Source organism: Lissotriton vulgaris, chromosome 5 (assembly GCF_964263255.1).
Source record: "Lissotriton vulgaris chromosome 5, aLisVul1.2, whole genome shotgun sequence".
NCBI classification, from domain to species: domain Eukaryota; kingdom Metazoa; phylum Chordata; class Amphibia; order Caudata; family Salamandridae; genus Lissotriton; species Lissotriton vulgaris.
Window position 1 is genome coordinate 922,824,255 of NC_141693.1, and position 25,798 is coordinate 922,850,052.

The 25,798-nt window shown below is 42.5% G+C and overlaps 1 protein-coding gene across 1 annotated transcript in view; it reads left to right on the forward strand.

The window, feature by feature from the left end:
* Positions 1-25,798, forward strand: part of CFAP46 (cilia and flagella associated protein 46) — a 1,558,477-nt gene that overhangs the window by 156,659 nt on the left and 1,376,020 nt on the right. Inside the window, exons 4-5 of the mRNA XM_086922533.1 lie at positions 10,653-10,784; positions 15,576-15,640. Of these exons, the coding sequence (XP_086778659.1) occupies positions 10,653-10,784; positions 15,576-15,640 (197 nt within the window). The remainder of the gene's footprint in view (positions 1-10,652; positions 10,785-15,575; positions 15,641-25,798) is intronic.

Consider the following 25,798-nt stretch of genomic DNA (forward strand, 5'->3'; position numbering starts at 1 on the left):
ATTACCAATTTCTCACAAACTAATCTTCCTACTAGTGCTACTCCACAATTTAGGGTCGAAGACTAACATCCACAGTGTTGAGTGAAAGAAAACAACGTCTGTGGCCATGTTCTTGAATGGCGGTAATAAATAAAGTAATTGAAAGAAGCAAATGACAAAAATAGCTTATTTAAGTCAACGCTGCACCCTCTACAGGGTAGTTAAGTATAAATGTAGTCTTCTGTACTTGTAAACCACTTTTTACAGTACGGTGAATACAATCTTGATGTGCAGTGTGGCTATGCTCCCACTCACCTTGTCAGGAGGACTTTTCAGTCTCCCACCTACATTTATCCTATAGCTTAATATTTGATTGCTTGTCTGGGCTCAATGCTTATGTGACAATACATTAAAAAAAGGAATATTGAGGTTCAAACCAATGTTTAATCTAAAGATTACAACTGTAGTAATCAGTAACCATAACAATTAGGAAGTGAAAATGACAGCTGTTAAGGTAAAAGGACATACATTGTTTGTTTCTTTAAAGAAACCAAAGCCAACACATGTTTACATACAAGTCAGTGGGAAATACAAAAATGTCTAACATAACTAAAGGGTCTCAAAAAAGAGAGGAACTGGGAGCTTTTTTACTAGGTCGGGCACAATGTCATTCTCCCTTTCTCCACCCTGTTGCTTTTTTTCAGGTCTCACAACGATACAAAGTAAAAGCGAACCTGGTACGAATCAGAATGGCTGGTAACTTGATCAGTCAGTTAAATTGGAAGCACCAGCCTTGCAGTACTGTAAAACAATTTAAAAAAAAATTCTCTGGTTGGTCCTGATGAATTGCCTATAGACCCCATAGGGGCTGAATATGGTAAGAAACATGTTGACCAAGATTTATAGTACGCATGCTCTATAGGACCTTTATCTCCAATTAGGGCTACACTGTTTTTACTTACTTAAGCCTCACAAATAAAAGTTTAGTAAACAGGGCTTCCCTAAACCTGTTTCAATACACCTCTATCACTTTACTACACTACTCACCACAGCCCACACACCCTCACTCACCTAATGGCTTTATCCAAAAGAACTCCGCTAAAGAGCCATTTCGCTGGTGCCCGTCTGGCATTTCAGAGCCGGCCCGATGAGGAACACGCCCAAATGATGAAGCATGACACCTCTCTAGGTGTGTAAGGGCACTTCCTCCATTGGGAGGTTATTTCACAGACCTGACTATCACTATCTGTCCTTAGGAACTGCAAACCTGTATATTTAATCCAACATAACTAAAACCCAATGATTGGAGTTTACTTATATTTGGCGGACTTGTAAGTGGGCAACATTTCCTTAAGCATAGATTCCACATACTCTTCTAATTTTACAGTGTTTGTGGACCCTGGAACACCCGTGATTTGTAAGTTGTTCCTCCTAGAGCGGGCCTCCAGGTCCTCATTTTTAGCTTGGATGATTGATGAGATTTTCTCCATGCCTGAGCATTTGTCGGCCACCGTTGTCAGTCCATCCTCCTCCATAGAGATTTGTTGCTCCGCCTGTTGAATGCAGGTGTTGTGCTTTTCTAGTTTACTTGCCATGTGGTCCATTCTTAGGTTCAATGCATTGATTTTGCCATCTATAGTCTGCAGACTATGCTGCTTTGCCTGCAGTGTTTTTTCCAGAGTGGAGCCATTCCCTTCTGCCATTTCCTGTGTTGGGTCTGGCTGCATATGGGGTCTTTGTGGAGCACAGCATTTCAAAGGAGAGAGTTGATTGCTGCATGTCTGCTTTGCCCATATTGTCTTTGTTCTGTTATACTCCTCGTTTGGTCTGGTTTGTTTTAGAGCCACTGCTCAATGCTTGCCACTATGCTATCCTCCCACTGTTATCGCCGCCTGGGGTGGTCTATACCGGGAATAGGCTTAGGGTATCAGCCTTGCATCTCTGCCCGCATTGCCCATAAGCCACACAGCCCACACCTGCTCTTCCGGTCTCCATGTTGGGTCTTCGTTTCACCTCAGCAGCGTTGAACTCTGGACATGCTCAGGGCAGCCCCCCAGCCCCACAACTCACACCTGCTGACCCAGTCTCCACTTAGGGATCTCACTTTGCCGCAGCCGTGCTGAACGCTGGGCACGCTCAGAGCCCCCGCTTGCGGTTTGCGCCGTAGGCCGCTTATATGCCTCATGGCCTCTCGTGCGGATCTAGCTAGCCTCTGTTGTCTATTTATGCGTCATCCAGTCACAGGCGCAGGGCCCACCCCTGAGACAGTCACAGCCCCAGGGGTAGTCCGACTCACCTCCCACTCCGTGCAGCAGCGTCTCCTGGGTTCAGCTGCTGCACTACCGTCCGCGGTGTCTCCTGCAGCCCGGACCCACAGCACTCGTTGCCACGATGTTCTGTGCTCCACTAGACCCCCGCCTTCAAGCCTCTGGCTAGTGGGTCTCGCCGGAGGACCCCAGCGACCGGTCCTGAGCTCGGTGGCCACGCTGCGGGCAGCAGTTGTATCTAGGCTGCCATGTTGCTCGGATCCGGGTTGCATCCAGTTTGGTCCTTCGCTTCCTGTGCTTCAATTTTGCTGCTGAGGTTCGTCACAGTATTCTGCTGTGTTTGGTTAAGGAATGCTCAGTTTCTAAGTTTCCGATTGCAGTTGTGATGCAGGATTTTGTCGGATTGCTTGCTCCAGCCAGCGGAGCCACACTAAAGTGCGCCCATCTTGCTTTGGGGTCGCTAGCGCCCCAGATTATTCTTAATGTTGTAGGAACATAGGTTCAGAGTTTGTGTGAAGAGGGAGAATAGCTTCTGCCAGTGATATATTTTCAAAGGGAGGTGTGGTGAAGATTAGGACCAACCTTTAGGATTGTGTGATATTGTTTGGATTGTTGATTAAAGTAAGAGTGTCCCATTTGCCGTGAATGGCTTGATGTGCAATAAATAGTGCTTTAAATGTACCACATTGAGGCACGGCAGCCAGTGTAAAGATGTGTGAGTTGATGAGACATAAGTTATAAGAGTTCTCAGACAGCTGCATTATTGGTTCTTTGTAGCTTCTGAAATAGTAGCAAGAGTTTCAGTGTTATAATCAGTTGGCATTGTCAGACAGGAAAGTACTAAATTGATGGTGGCTTTTAGATTTTGAGGGACTGGCATTTATAATCACTCACAGATTTCCTACTTGAACTTGTGTGTTTTGTGGTGGGCCTAGTTCTTGTGTATAGATGGTCGAAACATTAATGTAGGTCAATTTCCATAATGCAAATAGTACATTTTTCAATGTGTTTAACTTGAGGTAGGGGGATAGCATACACTGGTCAACCATCTGGCGGCATTGACTGATGGGACTGGAGCCTGTGTGACATCAATTTCGGAGGAGAGTGGTGCCAAGATAGATAAAGTGATGTGATGAGGAATCGGTCAGTGAGCAATACGACTGTTAAGGACTGTTCTTTTTACTTATGTGTTGTAAATTGTCCATAACAGGTATGAAAGGCAAAGTTGAGTCTTGTAATGGAGCTACTTTTCTATTTGTCATCAGTGTTTTTTAAGTTTGATTTTATTGAAATAGTATAGAAATACAAAAGAAAAATCAGGGCATTGAAGAAACAGTCAATATGAGACAATCAAATAATTATACAAAAAAGGGGAAGAAGGGAAATGGAGATCATATAGCTTATGATGAGATATGTACCAATAAGCAAATATGTAAAAAACGATAAACAATTACACAGGTAACATGGAAAAAGAGATTCAAGGTGGTTTGCGTACCTAAGTAGAATGGGCATCATGAGTGACGGAGGAAGAGGCAGAAGAGGATAGGTAGTTAACTAAAGGGATCCAGAGGAGATCCCGCTTTATGGCTAGAGAGACAGGGGAAATAAAATTAGTGTCCATCCTATGATGAAAACATATTGCGTTCCTCCACGGTTTGAAGGAGACAGAGGCAGCTTGTTTCCAATTGGAAGTGATATGGTGAAAAGCAATGGCCAGAAAGAGATCCATGAGGAGATAATGAGTATTTATTTGGGGGAGTGTGGAGGATAGAGAGACTAATAATACTTGAGCAGGAGAAAAGGGGGTGTTGAAGTGAAAGATTTTCCGAAGTTGTGTCCAGACCAAATTCCAGAAGTGAGAAATGGGGGGGCATTCAAAAAGCATGTGAAATTGATTTGCAGAAGGACAAGGACATGACCAACAAGCGGGGAGAGTGTCTGTCGAGAAAGAGGACAAAGCAGCGGGAGTAAAAATGGTACGGTTATATATAAAGTAAATAGTTTGGGTCGTATTGGCAGCCCTAGAGGTCTTGTGCAATTTTGACCAGATTTTGTCCCATAATGCAATTGGCCAAACTAAAGAGAAATCCTGTTCCTACGCCAATTCAACTTTCGATTTGGACCTATCAGTAGAGAATTGAAACGAGTTGTACAAGAAAGAAGCTGAAGGAGAAGAGTCCAAAACAGAGGATATAGGGCGATGAGCAAGGGGGTTGGGGTTAGAGTCCGGTAAGGATGCAAGATAAGACAGAAGAATGGGATGAAGAGTTTCATATTGAGAGTGTGAACCAGAGGGCAACGAAAATTGGGACCTAAGGTCTGAGAAAGATAGAGGAAGATTGTTAGAGAGGAGCTGAGAGATCCAACGAATACCCCGAGAGTGCCAAGTTTTCCAGAAAAAAGTACGATTATGGATCAAAAGTTGTTTATTGTGCCAGATAGGTTGCTCATGTGTCGAAGAAATACAGGGGTAAGAAGAGGAAAGATACGGAGGAAGGATCTTGCGAGAATGAGAAAGAACAGGATGACGAAAACGAGACAGAGGGGAAGTAAAGGATAAGAATTTACAACACTCGAAGGGAGAAAGAAAAGAAGATTCAAGTGTTAGCCAAAGGGGAGGATAGAAAGGGAGATCCGTGGAAAGCCAACAAGCCGATTATTTGAGAGAAAAGGCACGGTGATAGGCTTTGAAGTCAGGGAAGCGAACTCCAGTGTGCGATTTGTCTTTACGTAGAGAAGACAATGCGATGCGAGGCCTTTTACCCTTCCACAGAAATTTCAACAAGATACAATCAGCCTTTTTGAAATAGTAGTCGGGAATATGAATTGGTATCGTGGAGAGAGTATAGAGTAGGAGAGGAGAAAGCATCATTGTGATCGAACTCAGGCGACCCCACCAAGACAAGAAAAGCGGATTCCAACGAGTAATAGCGGATTCCAATTTTTTTGAGATATTATCGAAATTGAATTTCAAAGTGTCTGCCAAAAGGGGAGCGAACCAAACACCTAGATACTTAATTTTAGTTGGTTGCCACGAGAAACCAGAAACATCAAAGAGATGTTTCTGACATAACGAGTTCAAAGGAAGAATTTTGCATTTGTCGACATTGAGGCGATAACCGGAGACAGCTGAGAAAGAGGAAACCTGGAAGAGAAAAGACTGGGTCCGAGCAGTAGAGGAGAATGTCGTCGGCATATACCAAAAGCTTAATTTGCTGAGAAGCCAAACAAAAACCAGAGATTGAGTTATCCTGTTGAATTTTGGTAAGAAAGGGTTCTAAAGTCAAAACAAATATTAAGGGGGAAAGAGGACAACCCTGTTGAACCCCTCTTTGAAGAGTAAAATAGTCAGAAACCGCACCATTAACAAAGATCGACGCTTGGGGACTGGAATAGTGTAGAGAAATAAGAGAGATAAACTTGGGGGGAATACCAGACCAAGAAAGAGCTCAAAACATGAAATCCCAGCCAATCCTATCAAAGGCTTTCTCTGCATCCAGAGAGATAGCAGCAAGTGGAAAATCTAGCGAAGAGGCTTTGCTGAGAATGTTGAAGAAAACTCTGGAAATATCCGAAGAGAGACGACCCTTCACAAAACCGGATTACTCATGGCCAATCAAATCAGGTAATATGGGGTCCAGACGAAGAGCCGGAATTTTGGCTAAAATCTTATAATCAGTGTTAACCAATGAGATGGGCCGGTAATTTTTACATATCGAGTGGTCCTTATCATCCTTAGGGATCAAACAAATCAGGGCTTGTTGAAAGGAACCACTAGAAAGACTGGAGGCCAGGAAAGTGTGATAAAGAGATAGCAGCTTTGGTAGAAGAAGGGAGGCAAAGTGGCTGTAAAATTTGATGGTAAACCCATCAGGGCCTGGGTCTTTACCATGGCGTAGCTTAGAAACCGCATGAGAAACCTCAGAGAGTGTAACTTCTGCGTTTAAAGGCTCAAAATTCACATGAGACGAGGGAGGAGTAGAGAGAGACTGAAAATAAGAAAGATGTTAGGCTGAAGAAGGAACGAGTTCAGGTGTGTAGAGAGACTTCTAAAAAAAAGCATGAATTCATTAAGGATATCTTTATCTTTAAATAAGGTGTCTCCAGAAGAAGATTTAATCTGTTCAATTTTCGTGCGCTCTTTCCGAATTTTGAGATAATTAGCAAGTAACTTCCCCATCTTATTTTGACCCCCATAGTAGCGAGCGTTACATTGTAATAGTGAGTTTGAAGCAGCCTCAGTGGTGAATTTATTAAAAGAAACCTTGGCTTCTATGAGCTCTTTAAGAGAGGATTCAGTATTTGTGGAGTGATAGGCAAGTTCAAGCCTTTTAATATTAGCAAGTAAAGAAGAGGACCTGGCTTCGTTGACACGTTTCTTACGGGAGACAAAATTAATATTAAAACCTCTAGAGGCCGCCTTATAAGAATCCCAAACCATAACGTAAGAGGAGGTAGGAGTGTAGTTAAGCGAAAAGAACTCAGTGGTAAAGTCAGAAAACTCTTTACAAAAAGTAGGGTCAAGGAGAAGAGAATTATTAAACCTCCATCTACCAGTATGGGGGGAGAAGGAAAGGAGGTCAATGTCAACGAGTACCGGGGCGTGGTCAGAGATCAGAATGGAACCAATGTCAGAGTGAATAGCATGTTGTGTGAGAGGTTTACTGAGGAAGAGATAGTCAATGCGTGATTGAGAGTTATGGGCTGGAGAGTAAAAACTGTATTCTCCAAGATCTGGGTTACACAATCTCCAAATGTCTACTAAAGCATTGTTGTGTATAGTATCGGTGAACTGGGAGTGCATTTTAGAGGGTGAAAAGCTAACTTTAGAGTGGCGGTCTAGGATGGGATCAAAAATTAAATTACAATCTCCACCAAAAACGATATAATCCTCAGATAGAGAAGAGAGTTTGGCAGAAATAGAGGGCCAGAATAATTTATCAACACCATTAAACAACACAATTGGTATCTTATCTATAAGCTATCTAACTAATACCCAACGACCCTGATCATCACAATCCTGAGCAACAACAGAAACATTTAACTTTTTATGACGTAAAAACAAGGTCTCACTCTTCTTATCGTCAGTGGGAGAAAAGAAAACATGTCCCACCCAACAACATTTAACTTTTAAGGCCTCAGCCTCAGAAAGATGAGACTCTTGAATGAAAGCCACATCAGTTTTTAGTCTAGCTAAATGCGACAGTACTCGTTGTCTCTTGATAGGGTTGTTTAAACCCTTAACATTCCAAGTAATGACACGGAATGAAGAACAGTGAAAAATATATAAAGCAATACAAAATTCTGCCTACTGAATCAATAAAAAGAGAAAAGTAAGAAAAAGGAAACATAATACCTGAGAGAGAAGATAAAGAAATCAGATAGAAAGAAAAGGAGGGAGGGAAGAATAGGAAGAAAGAGGTTGGAAGAGAAAGAGAAAAGACAGAAACAAATAAGATCAAGAAGACAGTACAAGTCCAGAACAAACCACTGAAGGACATACTTACAAAATAAAAAAAACGCAAAACGAGGACGAGGGTGTCGATGTCGAGAGAAGACGGCGACAACATCAAGATCGAGCACCAGACCTCTAATGTCACAAGTCCAAAGGGCGGTATACAGACACAATAGGTTACCTCCGGTTGGGAGAAGAGAGGGAGCATCTGTAAAAAGAAGAGAAAGAGAAGGGTAAGTATTGGAGACGAATAAACACCATGAAAAGAGGATGAGCCTGAACAGAGGAAACATATATAAGGGTAAGATGACAACAATAATAAAAACTACAGATACAGCACGACATCAGCAAAATCGAAGAGTCCTCAGTTCCATTCAAACTGGTCTGGAAACATCCATAACGTCAGGACCATGTCGACGAAGAAATTCATGAAGGACGGCAGGATCCTCGTAGGTGGTGGTTCTGTCCTTGTAAGTAACCTTGAATAGACATGGGTGAAGAAGTCCATAACGAGCGTTGAGGGCTCTGAGCTGCGGTCGTAAGTCCAGGAATCTCTTCCGTCTATCCGCAGTGGCCTTGGAGACATCTTGAGACAGGTAAAGACGATGACCTTCCCATAAAAGTTGTTTCTTGAGTTTAGCGGCTATGAGGACCTGCAAGAGATCAGTGAATTGTAGGAACAGCATGATGACTCCTCTAGGTTTAGAAGAGACTCTAGGATCAAGACGATGGGCTCTCTGAGTGTTGATAGAAGCCAGAGCTGGAGCATCTAAGATCTTTGAGAGAAAAGTTTGGAAGAAAGCCGTAGGATTAGACCCCTCTGTAAGTTCAGAAAGACCGTACAGGCGAAGGTTGTTCCTGCGGTTTCTGTTTTCCAAATCCTCCGTCTGTTTCTTAAGTAATATAATCTAGGCCTCCATTGAAGGGATGTGAGAGCAGGAGGATTGAAGAGACTCCGTTGACTGTTCCAGGAGTAGAATCCGGGAATCTAGAGACGTCCACTTGTCCTGCATGGCCTGCATACTTTTAGTGGTGGTCTCCATGAAAGGCTTGAGAGCACGTAATTCTTCCAAAATGAGATCCATAGACGAAGGAGTTGTGGTACTTCCAGGGGAAGGAGGATCTTTTTTAAGACGTTTGGAGGATACCAAGATGGAAGAGATTTTGCCGCCATTTTGAGACTTAGGGATAGCACCATGGGAGACATCGGACTTAGACATCGTACCCTCTTCCATATCCTGAGATGGAGAATCAGAATCTGATTTGGCAGGAACTTTAGTAACTGTAGAAAGCTTCAAGGTGCGTAGCCTCCCCATGAAACTCAGGAAAACAGTTGAGACGGGGGCAATTGATAAAAATGGAGAAGCAGGAGTTTCATCCAAGGGGAACCATAGGAGAAACTTGTTGAACGCACTTGATGAGGCAAGTAGAGGAGCATTAACTTCCTACCAGACGGAGGAAATGAAACCACAACAGTCTATTGCTGAAAGAGATACCATAGTCCAAAAGAGAAGCGTAGGACTGTTAAATGGGTGTGGGTATCAATAAAGGAGCAGTCGACATGTAGTATTGGAAAGAGGGCTGAAATTAGAATCATTTGAAGCAATATATGAAAGAGTCTGAGGAGGTATGCTGAGTAAAGCACCAGGCAGGCAAAGTGGAACAGGTGATATGTTACAGGTCCACATTACGCAGGAGAAACAACAGCGCAGTGTAAACAGTTACTTGTAAAAGCAAGTTCAAGCTTCATGTTACTGAAGAAACGTCAAAACAGCCAAAAGCATGCCCAGAGAAGAAATGAGCGCAATAGTAGAGGCTGAAGTGAATAGGTGCGAACAAAAAGGTGGCAGAAGCATTAAAATCGGATTTGCGGCATGAAATAATTGCAAAAGAGCCCCAAAATGCAAGGAAATGAGCAGGTAGCCTCACAGTATATCACATTCATATGTCTATGGGGTCTGCAGACTCACGAAATGTCCAAAGGCAGCGCAGATACCTCACATTGCGAGGTGCGCACTTGTTCGTAAAATGGAGGCTGGGGCTGAGACGCCCGGACCGCTACGAGCAAATCCTCCGACTGCACCAACATTGACAAAAATGAGGGCGCTGGGCTCACCTCATATTCCGGTCCACAGTAATGTTCTTAAATTTGCTGAGAAGTCCCAAATACCGCCGCAAAATGTTACGAAGCGGAGCTTGGCGCCGGAGCCTTGAAATCACGCCGCCATTCCCGCTGACGTGCAAGCCACGCCCCCATCAGTGTTTTTTAATCTCTTCTCATGTGCTGTTACAGTGCTGCAGCCAGAACAGAAATCAATTTAACTGTTTGAAAAAAGGTAGTTCCCTTCACTTGCCATTTCATCTTGAAAATATAATTCATTTTTCTATTTGAAAGCAGCTCAAGGTGAGTACAAAATACTTTGCCAACTCTGTCCGTCAGTGATAGCTTTTTGAAACGTCGAATGCTACATTGTAAACCCTTAGGGTTATCCGTGGAGGGTGAATATTTTACCTGTATCCTGCAAAGGAGAAAGCGAAAACAGCACATCGGTGTGACATGTGGTAAATTTAACAGGACAGCTAGAAGCATACATTTTTTATTATGGTAATGCATTTACACACACACAGTCTTTCTTTATTCTGTTATCATACACAAACTTAAAAGTACACATATATACAATATAAGACCCTGGTGCAATGCATCGTTAAAACACAATTGAGGATGAGTAAGTAATGTTTTGGACTCTCTGAACACAACAGTAAAGTGTGTCAATTTCCTAGAGTCTAATTTAAAAAGACAAAAAAAATGTGATCAATATATGTAATGCTTGAATCAGTGTAAGCCTCATTGAGTCACATCGTATAGCCATTCCCTGTCCTGTGCAGTAAATAAACCTGAAGTACCTATTGCATAATACTATTTAATTTCTCTTATTTGCATTTATTTTAAGATGGGCTATCTGGAAATGAGCCAAGACTGTCTGCAAATGTACTTCAAAGGAATGCCTCACACAAACCAATTTTTTGGTAGAGCTTATTTGTGCCAAGCCCAGATAACAGCGCCTCAGTCGGTTGGCGATTTGGTGAGCAACTGTCTTTTTGTATCGCTACAATTTGAATGTATGTACGAGGGCATTAAAGGAGAGTAAAGTTATTTCGAACCGTTGGCCAAAAAGCAATACTCCTTTTCAGTAGTCATTTGATATATTTAGATATCATTTTGCTAAAAGTAATCCTTGACAGTAGGATTTGTCTAATACTATGTAGTAGACTATATTCAACAACCTAACATTGAAGATCGAACAACCTTAATAAACACAATGTGTATTGTTTTTTCAAATTTGTATTTTTTAAAAAAGTTTGCATGTTTTTTGTTATACAGAAATGTAACTCAGACACTGCTGTCAAAATAATAAACAGCTTAATTTTGGTCATGTATAAAGTTGGCAAGCCACTATTGAGCTAACCAAAAGGTGTTTCATACACGTGCTTTAGTCAACAGTACTTAAACAATCCTTTAATTTTAAAACTGCGTTAGACAAATACAAAATACAAAGATCAGCAATCTAGCCCTCAAAGATGTTGGCTCCAATTACATAATTTTCTTTAAGTTGAGGCTGGGTGCTCAAGTCACTGACCCAAATTGTAGTACTCCAACTTTGGAGAAATTGAAATCTAGATGTACATGGTTCTTCCAACTCTCCCTCCCTTTCTAACTGTATCGCTGAAGTGTTGGATGATTACGTGACAAATCAACAGCACAGGATTCTGGAGTCTAAAGAATAACTTGCTCATGTTCAGTTCGATCTCAGGTGTCGTAGTGTGTATTCAGGGACAAGTCTTTGGACCTCATTTACAGGTGGGTGATAATGGGATTCACTGCCTCTGCCACAATATCAGAGTGGCTGCTCGGTTGGTAAGCCCCAAAATCTCCCCTTGGTGTCTTCTTGGTATGAGCGCCACATGGCACCTTTACAAATGCCAAAAAGTGCATTTGTAAAAGAATTCGCAAATTACCACCAACTACAAGTTGGTGGTAATTTCCGATTTCTTAGTGTGAAATCGCAAAACGTTAATGTTTCTTACATAGCATTTAAGTAATCGCTTTTTGCGATTCCTTAAATACTTGCGCAAAATTAAGGAATCGCAAATTTTGCGATACCTTAATTTTGCGATGCGGTTTTTTTCATACATCGCATTTGCTGATTATTTTGTCGCAAACGCTGCTTTTTTAAGAATCGCAGCGTTTGCGACAAAAAAAACGGATGATACATCTGCCCCTTAATCTCATGTGCTTAAAATAAAATAATTCTGTCCCTATATAATGTAATCTGGTGCTCATGTTAAGGGATCCAGTGCCATCTGGCAGTGTTTGTGATATAAAAAACTGGTCTATCTATCTTGGAAAAAAACAAAGCTTAAAGTAGTGGTGCTCAAAGTAAGGCCCGGGGGCCACTTGCGGTCCTCTTGGCCTTTGCATTTGGTGAACAGCAGCACAAGCTGCTGTTTAGTTGCTGAACACTAATATTCAAAAACAATGTTAAAGAAACAGGCACACATTTATTAACATGCAAATAAATGCTTGCCCTTTTATTTATCTTTTTTAGACCACCTTACACAATCCCTGACCCACCAAGACACCCTAGCGCCACCCTGCTGGCATCAGTGCGGCCCTTGGCCACACCACTGACCGTACTTTTAGCCCCTGGGAAAATGCTTGTGAGTACCCATGGCTTAAAGTAACATTATAATTATATGAATTTGTCAGTGACATTAACGTTTTAAACAAAAAAAATGAAGAAATTCACAAGTTATAGTAGCAGAGCTGACTATAACTTGCGCCCCTTCCATGCACATCTTATGACCTCACATATTGCATGACTCATGAAATGTTCTATGACAGCACTGATGACATCTTAAATGATATGATTTATGACATCACTGATGATATCATCCAAGCTTCTTTTGTAACCATTGCTCTATAAACTAGTGTGGCATTAGATTCCTGAAAGTAACAACAAAATAGCTCAGAATGATATGAAGCATGAATAATGCCATCACACATACAACTGCCTTAGGTGTAACAAGCATGTGTTATTTGCAAAACTGACCCTATATCATACACTTCATGGGCAGCCTAGTTAACATTTACAATCAATCATATGGTAAACCATCATTGCACACTGTGTTCAATATCTGTACAACTATTCAGAGAAAGCAAAGTTCCTCAAGCTACTCAACGTCTGTTCCAAAATTAATCCCCTACTACAGACACCTTTTATTTGTATCAATCCCCTCACAGTCATTGAACCTGCACTGAGCAATTAAGATAACAGTAGAAAAGTGAGTACTATCAACAGTGTTTACTCTAAGGAGAGAGTTTCTGTACCACACTGTTTGCAGACAGTGTAGAAAGTGATCCCATCCACATGGCTTTTTTCCCCCCTTTTTTTAAAGCAGAGGGGGGTACGTGGCCCCCCTCCCCGAGCTTCATTAAGCCATGGGGACCCCGTCTCCCAGGGTCGTATGTCTTTACACAGCTTGTCAAATCTCTGGAATTATCACTTGGGCTAGATCTCCTTAAAATGATTTTGTCCTGATGAAGCTGTATCGTTTCGCTAGTTTTCTTTACAAATTAAATGCTAAGGGTACTGCTACACATCAACTCAAACTTTTTTTGGAGACTAAAGGACTGTTTGGCTTTTGAAGCAGACTTAAAGGCCAATCCATTGGGCGACTACATACATTTTTGAACGAAATAAAAAAGAGGCTTAGATTGGATCCCTGCTTTTATAGGTGTGCCCTCTGCTATTGACACTGTTAAATAGCCCATCCTCATAAACTGGCTGAATCCCTTTGGTGTCTCTGCTGCTGCTGTTGTCTTCAACAAAACCATTTTGTTTAGCCACATCTTGGTGAACATTGTGCAATAAAAAAGCCCTCTCGATCCACACTAATGTAATCTTTATTCTCATCCCTTAGCAGTCTTAGCATATGCACACCTAATTCTGTATGTGCACATATTCTATCCTAATAATATTGAAGTGAGTGGTCACGCAGTGTCACGCTTTGAGACTGAGACGTTGTTTAGTTAACATTCAGTTTTAAATGTAAACAAAAATCCAGGCTTTCCAGTAACAAAACCGAAATATTTTTTTGTCAGCTCAAGTCCATCTTTTTAGTTCACAATCTGACTTCCTCCTGAGGAAATGGTTGAGAACCTAGACATGATCTCTCTGTGTAACAGCAAACCAAGGCACTGAGTCAGGGTTGCTTGTTTTTCCAATGTATTTAATTTGATCCATTCCCCAAATTCTGTATTTTCTGGTCGTTTAGCTATTGTTGATGACTTGATGATTTACTGCAATCACATCTGCCTCCAGTCTCCTAATCAATGTCTACAAACAGTCCAAAAATATTTACAGTTGGCTGTTGTTAGATTTAAAAAGATGTTATCTCTAAATCCATCACGTTTCTTCTTTTGTTCACAATCCGAATGTTCAATTAGACAAAGTCAACCTCACTGGTCTATCCTGCTATTTTACAGATCCGATCTTCCTACCTATTTAAGAGGTTTAAAACGTACGATCCGGTTTGGCATCTTAGATCTACATTGTTCCCATATTATTGTTATTCTCCAAGACCCTGGTGGACCGTTATTCACTCTCCTACTAGGCAGTATTGATGTGGAATTACCATTTACAGATTATGTGGGTGGAATCCAGTCTTACCGGTTTGGTAAAGGCCTGTTGAAATCACCCCCTCAAACGTGTCAATTTGAATGAACTTGGTTTAACCATAGCAAAAAGCCTTACTTAGCAAATGAATGCATTTTTCTGTTCTCTTTTTTTTCTTCTCTTCTCTCCACTTCAGGCTGCGTTCTGACATGCAGTTGCGATAAAAACATGTAAAAAAACAAGTTGTGGGTAGTTGGCACCTTGTTACGTGATAGTTTTGAGTGAACAATGCTCAGTTAAGAGCATATATGCCACGCTAAAATATTCTAACTCCCCAACTTGCACATTTTTTCTGAACATATTCAGCATCATGTCTGTGGCTTTCACAGGTGTTCACATTTCACAAATGAAAAGGGCTACACACCATTGATCAAAGATCATTCTAACAACATAATATGGTGATGATTTGTCTACTGTCTGTCCAACTGTTAGATTCACAAACCGGACGATATGAAAATCCGAGAGCTAGAAAATATGCTGTACTGTTTGTTTTTCTCTAGCAGGTATGAAGTATTCCGATTCAAGACGTCTGAAAGACACGATTAAAAGCTTGAGCCAAACTTTAGATTTAAGTAAATTAATATGTGGTACTAATTATAAACGTCAATGAAAAATTATGATTTCAGGAATAGTAAACTCAAAGCTCAAGTCATTTATGACACTGCACTTTCTGATGGTGAACAGATTCTTTGTATACACCAATCCATAGTATATCAAACTTTATTCCAAAACGTGGAATTCTAATGAAGGGGCTATCACAGTTTACTGCTTTTTTGTTTTATATACAATGTATCATCATCTAAGTAATATCTGAGGAGCTTAAACTGGAAGAATTTGCAGTTCTAATGGTAGGCCAAGCTGCTACTCGACTCTCAATGTATCCAGGCCATGTCTTTGCTGTCCCTCTGTTGACGTAACAGACCCTTTGACATGTCTTCAGCCCACTTGTATTCCCTATACTTTTCCTGACTCTCAATAAATCCCATATTGATTTTCTGCTGACTTTTGTCCACATTGGAAGTAACATAACTTACAAGAGGTCAATTAAGAATTTTTAAATGAAGAATACATTTAAATTTTGGTTTTGACAAATACCATGATTCATACTAAGTTTAATCATGTTTCCTTCTCTTTCAGGAAAATTTGGAGAAATGCGTGGGATTTTTTCGCAAAGCTATAGAGTTTGCAAAACCTCATGAAAGGTAGAACTGTTTCACCAGCTATATCGCTTCATTACCTGACATGTCTATTTGAGTGCTGTGGGTGCCTCCCGCTACTTTGTAATCAAGACTGAGGGCAATGTTGCTTTTGCAACAAAATATAATCTGCTCTCCTGGATTATATTTAGAGTTGTGCATACAGAAAATTATTTACTGACCGAAAGTGAATTACTGAACGCCTTTTTGCTAACAGATTCTTACAGAAGTCCATGATTTAATTAATACCAATTAGTTTAAGACGACATAAATTTTGATAAATTGTAGTCCTCTTGAATTGATGAAGACAGTAGTATACTGATGAAAAGAGTACCCCGCAGATATGAATAACACTGAAAGTGGAGTACACATTCAAGTCAAGTGCAAAGCTGTATGAAACCAAGACCTCTTCTTAGGGAATAAAATGCTGCAACATACATTGAAATGTTCAGCTATCCCCATCAAAGCTTTGTTGGAACGTACTCAAAAATGAGTTAGACATACTCACATATAACCTTGAAATAAACAAAACAGTGATGGGTGGAATGCTTGAATTAATCTTAGCCACTGGTAGAAACTAGCCACATCATAGTCCATCATTAGTTTGCCCACCATGCACCTCAGATTAGACCCAACTATATGCAAATCAGGCTTGGTGCTGCTCCAGTAGGAACAGTCCAGCCCGAACAGCCAAGCCAGGTCCTTTCTGAACTGGAACACGAGCAACCCAAGACCGGTTTCCCTAGATTGGGCCTCGTCAGTGAAGTGCAGCTTGGTTCCTGTGTCATAGTGAGTACTGGACCCATGTTGGGGCATAGAGTGTGCACATAGCAGTTGAGACATCAAAAGAGGATTGTTGTGCTGTTCCTCAGGAAGGGTTAGTGAAAGTCACTCTAGAGCTGGAGTCCTCTGTGTCTCAAAGAGATCTACAGATGGAAATCCATTTGTTGGATTTTAATGCCCTCGCATACCCTTTCAGGTGTCATGCTTCATCATATGGGCTGCTCCTCATTGGGTCGGCGGTGCAATACCCAATGGACGCACCTCATAGAGGGGCACTTTATCGGAGGTCTTTTATCCAACATCCGTATAGTGAAGTGCGGATATGGGGCCAAGAGAGTGTAGACGTGGTGGTGAATGTAAAATGGGGCTCGGAGTACCTGAAATTGTCTTTATTCTGGGGGACTCCTGCCTCAGTTAAAAGCAATGAAACCGACACTTATTTAGGTATTATGTCTCCTATTTAGGTGTCATTTAGTGAAAATTAGTGGTAATGGTCAACATGTTTCTCGTGTGTATGTCAGTTGACTCTCGATTCTTCAGGCCCATATAAAAGGGGACTATCTACACTAAAGAAATTGTTTATACATTTACTGGTTCATCAGTAACACAATGTAGTCATATCTAAAATGTCAATGTACCTTCGAAGAGCTGGATCTACCTAATAGTGTCAAGATTCCAGGCATCGACAGTACCCGGCGGTCAACACATCAGGCTTTCACTCCCATGTATGTTGGGGTTTAGATGCCTAGTGTGGCGCTTTGAGACCTAGCCATACTGCCATTGACCAGGCCGTTTGGGCTGGACTATTTCTATTGGAGCAGGGCCAAGATTTATTTGCTTATGTCTGGGTACAAATCTAGGTGGCATGGTGTGCGAATGAAGGTCTAAGATGCAGCCCTGAGTAATTACCAGTGGCGGAGATTAATTCAAGCATTCCACCCATCACTTTTTTGTATACTATGTGACGCCCTTAGTGCGATGCATATGTCACACTAATGGCAACTGTGCCACTGGAACAAAGTTACACCTGACTTAAGGCCCTCAATCATGGTGAAAACGGTTGTAGGTTACTTGTATTACGGTTCAGGGAGGATGTAGCCCGACAGTTTGGGCTGGACTGTTCCTATTTGAGCAGGATCAAGACTAATTTTCATATGGCAGGGTCCAAACTTAGGTGGCATGGTGGGCGAAATACTAACAGATTGAACTGCAGGCCGATTAATTCAAGAATTCCACACATCATGTTTTCGTACACACAGAACCTTGGCATACTTCCTGCACCATTCTGAAATGTACGAAGTGCATTTGAACAAATAGTCCCTCAATTTATTAAGAAATACTTCAGTTCATATGCTTACTCTAGGATTGGTACCCAAGGCTGGCAGAAATGAATCAGCCCGGTTTCTGATTCACAACTACTACTCACAAGCAGCACTTACATTGTAATATATAAAATGCAAGTATAAGTGCAAAGGTGTTAGGAAGGCTTTTTCATGAGTGTGCTGCCGAATGTTGGGGTCACTTAATAACTATATTGCCTAGTTTTAATTCCTAATGGTATTTTTCTAACTATTCTTACCCCTTTATCTGACTCTTGCAGGTTTTTCTTCTCTGCTTTATCCCTTTGTCACTATTTTCATCTTCCTCCCCATTTTCGAATTTATCTCTCTTACTCTGAGTCAAAATCTGATGATGAAAAATCCGTCCTGGCCCCCAAGAAATGAGTCAATACCAACAACAAAGCCCTTAATACTTGTCACACCCAACAAAAAACATATAAGCAACAACATGGTGTAAATGTGTAATTTTGTTTTTAATCATGAGCATCGGCCTGGAGTAAAGATGTATGTGATATGCTAAATGTGACTCATTTTTTGTGAGTTTTTTTTAGGAAGGTATCATTTTCTGTTTTTACTTGATGAGGACCTCCTGGAGGCTGATATACATAGGGAGCACCTCTAGTGTGTAACATGCAGCTGGGCCCTCCTGTTACTATAGGAAAGTTGCCAATGATGATACAGCTAGATAGTTGGTGAGCAACGGCCAACCGGCTCATGGTGGTCACTTACGTGAGGCACTTCCTATACAAATTTAGAATACTTTTTGATATGTAGGTTCCTTGGCACTGAGCTTGGAAAAAGTATCACACTTGGGCACAGAGTCTGACTCTGAGTTGCTATTGGAGCATGACCTCACCCTATAAATGATGCTTGCTTGAAGATTGTGCCATTTTATATACAATAGTATATATTTTTTGGATGTGACAAGTATTAAGGGCTCTGTTGTTGGTATTGGTTCTTTGAGTGGACCGCGCCTTTTGTACTCCTGTAGTCCCTCTGCAACTCCTTTTGTATATGACCCCGAGAATTTAGTGAATGTGCCAGATACCTGCAGCCAGCCATTAACACTGAGCTCTGCTCACTAGCAGTGATTTATGGGTTCGCATCTCATCAGCATTTTACATGTGAAAGATGAAAACATTACACACCTGCCAGATGTGTTCAACACCAAAACTCAGAATCCAAAAGTAGCTAGAGTGCAGCACCCATGTAGCCCATGCACTGACCAATCCGAAGAAAGAGATTTATAGATAAGGGTATACATGGTTTTTCACAGCCATGTGTTCTGTTTTATTCTTTGAGTATTTCATCTTGTAAGCTTTGGTGACAGTTTGGGGAGACAAAAGCAAATGTGTTTTCCCCTGCTTGGAAATCGCAAATCAGGGTTGCAAATGGGTTCTTAGTTGTTCAGATGAACAAAAGAACTAACATACTATAAACTATCTCTGTTATGTAGATAGTTTGGACATGGCTATGAGTGGCTTTATGGGTTAGGGACAAAACTTTGAATTATATTCCTGCCATTCAGTGACCACTTGTATGTAGTACTCATAAGTGCGGAAATTCACATTTAATTGACACAAACATTCAGCTTATGGTTTAAATCTTTTATTCGCATGTTTCAAAATCATAAATTACATTTGATCTGCGACTTACTGTTGTCTATGTGCTGTTAATCTAAAAAATGAGCATCATATCGCATGTCATGAGGATTTTCAAATACAAAACAAAATAATTGAAAACACAACCAAACTCCCCTCCCTCCTTCCCTCCCCTCCCCTAGTACTCCCTCAACATGCCTAGAGTATGCCGGCTGTGATGAGGAGGGTCTAATCTATGTGACTTCGGCTTGCACTGAGATGTACTCCAGCTTGATAGTCTGAGGATTCGCAGATATTTAGGGCATGTACGTTCTCTAAATTCAGTACATAGTAGAGCAAGAAACAGGCGCCAAACCTCACTGAAAGTGGAGTTAGTAGGCGTGAGGGTGGCAGACATCCGTTCCATCCTTAAAATGAACCAAATTCTGTGAAGCCAACCTAGGTGTGTAGGCACAGTAGAGATTGCCCAGTGGGTGAGTATGTTCTGGAGTGCCAATCCAATCTGTCTCCCTTTGCGAGATTTGAGTGGGTAGGTTAAGGGATTAGACAAGCCCAGGACCATGTATGCGGGAAACCAGGGTATCTGTGTGTGAAAGTGTACGTCCACTTCATCTAAAATTCGAGTCCAGTAAGATGCCAGGCTTGGACAGTCCCATAGCATGTGTAGAAGAATGCCTGCTGCTCCGCATCCTCGCCAGCAGTTATGGCTGCACGCAGTGTTCCCTTTGTTGAGGCGTACTGGGGTCAGATACCAGTAGGTGGCTAGCTTAGTACATTTCTCAATACTAGACATATTCTGAGACGTGTGTCTGGCTCTATAATAAATCTGTGCCTCTAGCAGTCCTAGGTTTTCCTTGGGCTCAGAATTACATATTTGTTACCACATAGGGAGCTGGGCACACACCCTACACACTAGAGTGCACGCAAAAACTATCGAAGGTGTTAAAAAGAATATCCATTTGTACGTATACAGGTGTGCAGATCCACCCCCTCCAAGAATATTTTTCTATAATATATCTCCCACTATTTATTGCATAATTCTCTCCCCAATTCCTTCGCCGAACTCTTTTGATTGGGTGTACGCTGTCAGGGGCAGGTTGATGCAGTAATGTGTATATTTCGGAGATCAATTGTTTATCTGTGGTTTACGTAACCAGCCATTTCTCGTACTTTGTTAGCATCTACTAACTGGGAAGATTAGAGGGATGTAGCAACCAGTGTCGCCCCTGGAGGTAGCGTAACCTTTCGGTCTCTGGCAGGTTATATTGTAGTCGTAATTGTGGGAAGGGAATAATACCCTCCTCGTCCAACATATGGCCTGTAGCGCGGCATGGGGTCTGGGGCCATGCCTTTAATGCTCTCCCTTCTAGGCCCGGAGGGAAATCCCCATTCTCGAAAAGTGGTGTCATAGGGGAAAGGAATGTAGTGAGCCCTCTACGAGAAGCAACGCTGTCCCACACCTCCATTACTTTCTTTGCAATGGGGAACTTTTGAAGGCTTTGTGGCCTGTCAGCCCTCTTAAGAAATGGTACCTTTCAAAGGGGAAGCCTTGCAATCGCCCTGTCTTGGAATAGTCCGTGTTTTTCAGATTCCTCTCTACTCCATTCTTCCAGATAACCCATCTGGGTCGCTTGAAAGTAAGATTGTCTATTTGAATTCTCAATCCCCCTTCATCTGGACTTAAATAGCTTAATTACCGTCTCATACGTGGTCGAGCCCCCGCCCACACGAACCAATGTAACTCTTTCTGCAAAGTAAGAAGCATTCCTCTATGGGCGGAAACCGGTAGTGTTTGAATTAACTACATAGTCTTTGATAGAATTGACATTTTAATGGCGGCAATTCGCCCGAGTAGAGAGGTGATGGCATTTCCAGCTGTGTAAGTCCTCTCTAATTTGTTTATGTAGGTTATTGTAATTTAGTATAGTAGTTTGTGCAATCGTAGGAGCGAGGTGGATCCCCAAGTAAGGGAGCAGTTCTGTAGCCCATTTCACTGGGAATCGTCCTTCAAGCTCTGATAAGTGGTTGCATGTGTTTGACAGTGCTAGGGTCTGAGATTTACCAACGTTTATTTGGAACCCTGAAGCGAAACTGATGATAGATAGTTCACCAAGAAAAGCTGGTAGAAATGAGTCTGGTTTATCCAATGAGGCCAGGATGCCATCCACATAAAGACTGATCGAATGTCTCTCCCCGCCATACTGGATACCCATAATCTCTGGGTTATCCCAGATTCGTTGAGCCAAGGGCTCCACGTATAAAGTGAATAGAAGAGTTGACAGGGGACATCCCTGTCTGGTACGTCGACTTATGGGGAAAGAGTGTGAGGAACTGCCGTTCACCCTGACTGAGGCTGTCGGGGTGCTGTAACAGCTTGCCACCCAGGCCTGACATCGGTCTCCGACACCTAAATGGGATAGGGTCTGTTCCATATGCTGCGAGTGTACTCAGTCAAATGCCTTTTCGGCATCCACCGTTAGGAGGAGGGCCTCCATGTCAGTATGATGTGCCTTCTCAATTAGATGTAGCATTCTTTTTGTATTATCGCGACTCTGCCTATCTATATATATAAAATCGAAAGTATGTCTGTTTGTCCTTTATGCATTACTACACCATTCATCCGATCACCATGAAACTTTGGGCAGTTGTTGAGTACACTCCCGCGAAGGTTTCTGGCAAAAACTTTTTTTTTAATTCAGCCCCCCAGGGCCCTCATAATCTTTCGAATACTGAAATAGACAGCGAATTTGCGAGCATCGTCGACAGTTATGACCCCCAAACGGAAATCGATTGGTCAATCTACATCAGAAGCATGAAAGAAAAAGGCATTACGAGCTTCAGAAACAGACAAGCAACGGAAAGCAAGATTAGAAGCTGTTCGAATACAAACTGCTCAAGCCCGTAATTCTCAGACGAACGAGCAACGAGAATCAAGATTGGAAGCCGATTGAGTACGCACTGCTCAAGCCCGTTCTTCTCAAACGAACAAGCAACGAGAATCAAGATTGGAAACAGATCGATTACGCACTGCTCAAGCCCACTCGAATGAAACAGGAGAGCAACCAAAATCAAGATTGGAAGCCAACCGAGGACACACTGCTCAAGCCACACTTAGAAATGTTTTCAAAAATAAAATGAATAAGTTTCAATAACAATGACGCAATGTACATTTTATGTTATCATAACGAGTTTCCTTGAATTTCCTTTCTTCTGAGATCGCAGCAACACGTGATGGGTAAGCTAGTTCTGTATAAATCCTGCCTGATCAGGGTCAATGATGCCCGGCATCAGGGGACCCTACCGCTCCGCAAGTATACTTGGCTTATGGATAACCACAATAGACACCACTAGCATTTTCGAGGGAATCGACCCAGGGCCCACAAAAGAGTTAAACAATCTGTTTAAGATAGGGGCCAGAATCTGGGAAAATGCTTAGTAGAAGCTTGCTGGGTAGCTGTCGGGACCTGGAGATTTAAAGGGCTTAATTCTGAGTGATCGCCGCAATCAATTCTTCGATCTTGATAGGAGCATTGAGGGAGGTTGCCTGAACTGTAGCAATCTTTGCAGTATGCGCCCCCTATAGGTAAGAGGCTATGTTCTTGGCATCTAGATCTTGTCCCGCATATAGCTCCACATAGAAGTTTGGGACTCTTTTGCTATGAATTCATCGTCTACCAGTACTTCACCCACTTGGGACCTAAGAGATTAAACATTCGTCTGCTGTTTTCAGGCACTTCATTTATTAGCTAGAAGCCACCCTGATTTATCTTCACAGACTAAATAGAAGTGTTTCAGCTGGAGAGCGGAGTATTCTGGTCAATCGAAGTCCAGGTCTGCCAACTGGCCCACCCCGTACAAAGCTGACGCCAGACTCTAGGGGCTCCAGTGTGGCTATGTACATTTTCAAGTTCCCATACCTGGGCCAATTACTGGTCCCTCTTTGATTTACGCACTTTGTTATCAGCAGCTGATATTGATACAAACTCCCCTCTCACAACCAACTATTTTTAGTGCATCCCACAAAGTGGAAATAGAGTAGTCGGGGTATTGTTCAGGTCAAGCTAACTGTGTGTAGCCTGAGCTGTTGTGTCACAGCAGGTCGGATGAGCATAGCCTCCCTTAGTCTCCAGTTCCAAATGTGTTTCTTCTGGGGTGGAAAATGCAGGGTGAGAGTCACTGCATTGTGACCTGAAAGGGCCGCCCGCACTATATCCATGTCTCCCCTGATATTACATATCTCCCTTGTCCCTAATATATAATCCAAGCGTGCGTAGGTTTTATGGGCATGAGAAAAGAAGGTATACTGAGTCGAGCGTGGGTGTACCTCCCTCCAAAGGTCCATCAACCGCATCTCTTGCAGTCATCGCCCTGCAACAGATCCCCTGTTTGAACAGAGCGGCTGTTCAATCTGTCCTTGTCGGCATTGAGTACAATATTTAAATCCCCTCCTATTAATATCATGCGGGTCTGTGTGGTCATCACTTCTGAGACTACCACCTGCAGAAATCGTTCCTGTCCTGTATTGGGTGCATATATAGTACCCACCACTATGGAGTGTCCCTGATGTGTATTGTGGGGCTAATAGCCTGCCCTACACTTCAGCTACCTTAGGGCCCACCTCCCACCTGAAATACCTTGCCACCAAGATTGCTACCCAGTCTTTTTATCAGGGGTAGAGGAACAGAGTTGTTGTGGACTCAAACTTGGAGGCGGTGCCAATCCTTACTCAGGAGGTGAGTTTCTTGGAGGAGGCAGATATACACCTCCACGTTTTCCAGATATAAGAGCATAGCTCGCCTCTTGTTAGGGTCATTGATGCCCTTCACATTAAGTGAAAGGACCTTAATTGTATGCAGCAGATGGACGTAGGTGCATCTATCTAGAATCCCCCATATCCGCTTTCTTCAGGTCTATATCCTCTCATCATCTTTCGATATCGCTCTTCGGTATGTCCCCACTACCATGAGTACAAGTCCCCCCAAAAATTAACAACAAACTAAACCAAAAACTTGATATAATCCATCCGAGTCCAGGACCAGTAGGTCGAGTATATGAGACCCCAGAGGTTGGAATTGTTGGGTGCATGTTGTGACCCTTAAATCTCACCCACTCCCAAATAGTTTCCGCCCGGCTCCCGCCCAACTCGGCTATGAACTCAAATGTCTGCCCAAAGATCTTACACGTCTTCATCATTCTGCCTGTCACTAGACAGCAATTCGAGGATCTCCTGCCATTCCATCGCTATCATGGCGGAATCAGGTTTCACCTTGCTCCCTGCTGAACGCCGTCTCCTCGACCACTGCCACTTCCCACGTGGGGTCCCAGTTTCTCCTCTTTCCGGGTCATCACCCGGCGGGCTTTCAATTCTGAGGATGCTGCAAATCTCCTAGAGCAATCTGAGCTGAGGTAATTTACCCTCCCATCTGAAGTTCAGACTGAAGGGATGGTCCCATGTGTATGCGACCCCCATGTTCTGAAAATGTAACGTTGCCAGTCTGAATTCTTTCCTTTTCTGTAAGATTATCATGGCTAAGTCTTGATAAAGGGGAGGGGGTGTCCTACAAATGATAGGGCTTGTCTTTCTCAGCCTTTCCGCAAGATAAGCTCTTTCAATTGAAAATCCAGGAGATAGGCCAAAATGTCAGGAGGTGGTGCTGTGGAGCGCCTGTGGAGGCCTACTCTATGTGCACAGTTTATTTTTTATCTCAGTTTGTGGGGGGGTTCCAAAATATAGCTGAAAATGTCTCCAAGTAGCGGTGTATGTCCGAGCCCTCTGCCTAGGGTGGCACACCCTGGATACGAATATTGTTCCTCCGAGAGCAATTTTCGAGGTCTTCTGCATGTGCATGGACGTCTATCTATAGCTCACGTTAACAAATCACCTCCTGCTGTAACTGCTCCACTTCTTCGTCGCGTGTGTGCTCCTGGTCTTCTATGAGTGCCACACGTTCCCCTATTGAATCCATGTCATGTCAAATCTCTTTAATATTGTTGGATAGTTCCCCTCTGAGAGCTTGTAGATCTTTACGTAATGTGGAAAACAGCGCCTTTAAGAAGGTGCATGTGACTGGCTCCTCAGTGTTTTCTGTCTCTTGACCCAAGTGGGTGGTGGGTGACATCCGCCCAGTCCCCCCCATTGCGGCTGGGAGCTTGGTCAGCATGTCTTTCAGTGTCTGATCCTTCTTCCCCCTTGCAGAAGACATGTTTGGGGATGTGGGCTACTTCTTCTCCCTGGGAGAGCCTCTGTCGTTGTGGTCAACTCCTGCTCCCAGCTGGGGTTCTGTATTCCCAATGGACTTGTGTGGAGAATCCAAAGTGTGCTTGTTCTGGGCAATCTGACCTCAGGGGCCTAATGTCCCGCCTCCTCCAGATGTCGGTAAGTTTGAGTGTTCCGTTAGCGTCTGCTTCAAGGCTCTCCAAATTTAGAAACCCTTAACTAG